This window comes from Fragaria vesca, linkage group LG4 (assembly GCF_000184155.1).
Source record: "Fragaria vesca subsp. vesca linkage group LG4, FraVesHawaii_1.0, whole genome shotgun sequence".
NCBI lineage: Eukaryota > Viridiplantae > Streptophyta > Magnoliopsida > Rosales > Rosaceae > Fragaria > Fragaria vesca.
The window spans coordinates 18,428,867-18,432,940 of NC_020494.1; the positions used below are offsets into that span (position 1 = coordinate 18,428,867).

The 4,074-nt window shown below is 40.0% G+C and overlaps 1 protein-coding gene across 1 annotated transcript; it reads left to right on the forward strand.

The window, feature by feature from the left end:
* Positions 1-845: 845 nt before the first annotated feature.
* On the forward strand, positions 846-3,113 carry LOC101295995. The gene is made up of 3 exons (XM_004297308.1): positions 846-986; positions 1,156-1,231; positions 1,765-3,113. The coding sequence occupies exons 1-3, from the start codon at positions 948-950 to the stop codon at positions 2,892-2,894; spliced, it is 1,245 nt and encodes a 414-aa protein (XP_004297356.1). The 5' UTR covers positions 846-947; the 3' UTR covers positions 2,895-3,113.
* The last annotated feature ends 961 nt before the right edge of the window (positions 3,114-4,074 follow it).

Genomic DNA, 4,074 nt, shown 5'->3' on the forward strand with positions numbered 1-4,074 from the left:
GATCATAAACTGTCACTATGCTTGCATTGCAAGATTGAAGTGTAAATTGACAGTCCGAACATGAAGTATGTTCACTCCACTTCTTTGAGGCTTGTGGCACGAGTGCACAACACAATCTGCTAGTCAACCATGGCAACCCAGATCATTAACTTTGAGTGCCTTATATAATAGAACTAACTAGGTTAATGGATGGGTGGTTGAAGCACAAAAGTGGAAAATTGCATAGAAAATTTTGAAAATAACAGTGAAGTAGAGGAGCACTAGTGTCTTCCTCCTCGGAAGCTAAACCTATTTGTCTCTGCACCCCGTTGTTAAGCACTACTCCTTACCCCACCACCCCTCACGGGCTCCATTTCTCACCAAAATAACCAGTATTTTTCAATGCCAAGAGGAAGAAGAAGAAGAAGACCGTTGGGGAGAAAAAATATGAAGATAATTTAAAAATGAGGACAATTATAAAGAGTAGAAAAGAAGATCAATGAGCCTGTCATGTCGCTGTTCTTCTTTTCATTGCTGCCTCTCTCTCTCTCTCACCAGTAGTTAACGTAGAATCACATCACCACAGAGCTCAGAGTACTTCCTTTCTTTTTTTTTCTCTTGTTTTTCTCCTTCTTCTCAGAATTAAATATATTACACAGAAGAGTTCAGGCCTCGAGAAGAAGTGACGAGAGACCCATGTGCTTCTCCTTTGTTTGCTTTTGAGGCATCATCGACTTGTACTTCAAGACTTTAAGCCTACACTTCTCTACCCAAAAAAAAAAACCTACCATTTACTTGTACAAAACCCACATACAATCCGGTAATAGAAGCAACCCTTTAGTTATCCCTTTCTTCTTATTTTATAGCTGAGACACAGAGAGAGAGAGACAGAGAGACACAGAGAAAGACGATAAAGGAGAAATTGAGTAGTGTTCCATTTCATCCACACTCCAAAGAGCTTTGAAGAAATGACTAAAGATGAAGACTTTAAGCTCCTCAAGATCCAGGTATTTCATGTTTCTCTTAACCCACATTCTTTCTTTTAGGCTCTTGTATTTGTTTATAGGTTCTTTCTTTACATAGAGCAAAGTTGGATGTTGGTCTTTTCCTGGAGAATCTTTGTTCTAGTTTTTGTTGTTTCTTCTGACGTTTGTTTCTCTTCTTTTCTGTTCACAGACTTGTTATCTCAAAGTGAACATACACTGTGATGGGTGTAAGCAGAAAGTGAAGAAACTGCTTCAGAGAATTGAAGGTGCTCACTTTCTTCTCCTTTCTAATTGCTGAATAACTTGCTGCCACCTTGCTATGCTCCCTATTAATCTGTTGCCATCATTGTAGGATTTTGTAGAAGTATGCAAAGTAAAATCAAATGAAAGTTGATGACTTTTATCAAAATGGATTTCTTGTAAAATCAGAACAGGACACAAACACTCTAACTGGTCTAGTCTTGTTCCTTACTGAAATTGTTATCATCAAGAGGATTTATACTTTTCATATACTTCTCTGGAAGGTTATATTATGCTTTGCTCTTGATGTATGTGTATGATCTTCCTGAGTTTTTCATCGCCGTCTCCAAAGAAATTGACCCTAATTGGCAGTTCTGTTACTTTTTTATCCTTAGACTTGGACAGTTTTCCCTTTTAGAAAATGTTGAACTTTCTAGGCAAATTTTTTGTTCTCTAAGTATCATTTCTTGTAATTTCATACCCATTCCTCTAAAAAGTTGGACCCTTCTGTGCATTTCTAATCGAGTGTTGTTCCTTTGTTTCCAACAATCTCGTACAGGTGTTTATGAAGTCAGCATAGATGCTGATCAGCAGAAAGTCACAGTTTCAGGGGTTATAGACTCTGCCAATTTGATAAAGAAATTGGTTAGAGCTGGGAAACATGCTGAGCTTTGGAACCAGCAGAAGGCCAATCAGAACCAAAACCAGAAGCAAAAGAACAACATCTGCATCAAGGACAACAAAGGCCAAAAGCAGCAAGGGGGCATGATAAAGGGACTTGAAGCCTTCAAAAACCAGCAGCCGCAGCAGAAGTTTCCCCATTTCTTCACTGAAGAGGATATTAATGACTTATTGGAAGATGAGGAGGAGGATGAGAAGGATGAGTTGAGGCTTCTGATGAGGCAGAAAGTAAACCAGCTCAGGCATCAATCTATTGATGTAAACAACAATGGAAGGAAAGGTGCTGCTGCTGCAGCTAACCCAAACAATAGTGTCAAGATCACAAACAATCACAATGCTGGGAAGAAGGGAGTGCAGCACCAAAATCAGAATGTGCAGGGCATGAAGGTGATTAATCCAGGTGGGATTGATCCCAAAACCATGGCAGCACTGAACATGAGCAACATTGCTCAATTGGGTGCCCAATTGGGTGGCGAAGCCAAGAGGGGGAATAACAATGACTTGAGCACCATGATGAATTTGGCTGGTTTTCATGGCAATGGCGCTACAAATGCTGCTTCTGCCGCCGGTTTAGGTGGCAATGTGGCCCATGCCAATAGTCTAGCAGCATTCCAACAAGCGCTTCAATCTCAGCAATCTCAAGCTGGAGGCAGTGCATATCAGGCTCAATCAGCTTCTGGAGGGTTTCCTAGTGGAGGTTATGCCACTGGCCAATATCCGCAGACTATGATGATGAATACAAATGGCTACGGGCATCCATCACAGATGATGAACATGAATATGCAGCAGGCGAGGCAACAAGCAATACAGCAGCAGCAACCTCAGATGATGTATCACAGGTCTCCATACATTCCTCCTAGTACTACTGGTTACTACCCCAACTATGGTCCCATTCCTAGTTCTGCTCCATATCCTTACACTGCCGAGCCTAATTACGGTGGTGATGATGGCAACAATGCAGCTCATATGTTCAATGATGAGAACACCAGCAGCTGTTCTATAATGTGATTCTAATTATGTAGAAATGAATGTTTGCAGAGAATGGTGTTTACTCATTCGCTGCCAGTGGATGTTTAGTTGCTTTTGACAGTATGTGGAAGACATGAATCAGGACTAATAGTAGTACTAGTTGTTGGAGTGAGTCTCATCACTTATCAGTGTAATATTATTGTGTAGTTGTTGACACTATGTTCCCTAATTATTTATGTCAATTCCTCTAGTTTGTTTATCTTTCAACGTGTTTAGCATTTTTTTTCTATCTTTGGTTTTGCTTTTAGATGAAGTTATGTGCTTTGGAGTATTGAAATGCCGGTGAAGCTGTTCTAACATAAGCTAATTCAGGAGCTAGGGAATTTCATTATTCCGGCCAATTGGGTAAGTTAGGCTTAGTTTATTATGAAATGCAGAGACAATGTGGCATTGGTTGCAGCATAAGTGTTTAGAAGAGCAAGATGACAAGTTAGGTGTAGAGAGTTAAGAACAGCTAGGTTGACAATGTCTAGTGCTTACTGTAAATATAGTAGTCTGCACATGAAGCATAATATGCACGCGTGTGTCGCGCGTGTCTTCCCTTTTGGGTTTAGCTTACGAAGGAATCGCCGACAGGACCACAGCGTTAACTATTCTCTCTGCAACTGGTGCCTTGCCAGAAGATTAGGTATAATGTTAATAACATCTCCCCTGTGGTGGCCTGGATATAGATAACCCTAGGGAATTAGGTTTCCGTAAGATTGGAAGCAGCCTGTTTATAGTGTTTCGAAATATTTAAATTTTAAGAGAAATTCGGAGCACTGGATACAACTGTTAAGTCGATTATAACTAAAATTTAGAATAGGATGTGAACTAGTTAGGTGTATATAGTGTCTCTGAGTATGTGAACTAATTTAGTGTTTATAGTGTTTCTGAGTAGTTAACGAGAATTTGAAATAGTGAAGAAAGTGGTCAAATCAACCAAAAAAGTAGAAAGAGATGGTGGTGGTGAAAGATGAAAGATGATGATGAGTTTTGACTGAAGCAGTCACTAAAGTTGAGACCTGCATTAGACATGTACCATTTTGGGTCCTGTTCAGTGACTGCTCAGTGTTCACAAAGGCTTCACTTTAACAGGGGAACTGACATTACTTTTAGACTATTGAGTAAAGCAAACCCCTGCCTGCACTATCAGTCCTGCACTATCAATTTTCAACAA

Excerpts from the sequence above, each read along its gene's own strand:
- LOC101295995 (XM_004297308.1), top strand. The coding sequence starts at position 948 with ATGACTAAAGATGAAGACTTTAAGCTCCTCAAGATCCAG. Across the intron at positions 987-1,155 it reads TTAAGCTCCTCAAGATCCAG|ACTTGTTATCTCAAAGTGAA; the intron begins GTATTTCATGTT and ends TTCTGTTCACAG. Across the intron at positions 1,232-1,764 it reads ACTGCTTCAGAGAATTGAAG|GTGTTTATGAAGTCAGCATA; the intron begins GTGCTCACTTTC and ends AATCTCGTACAG.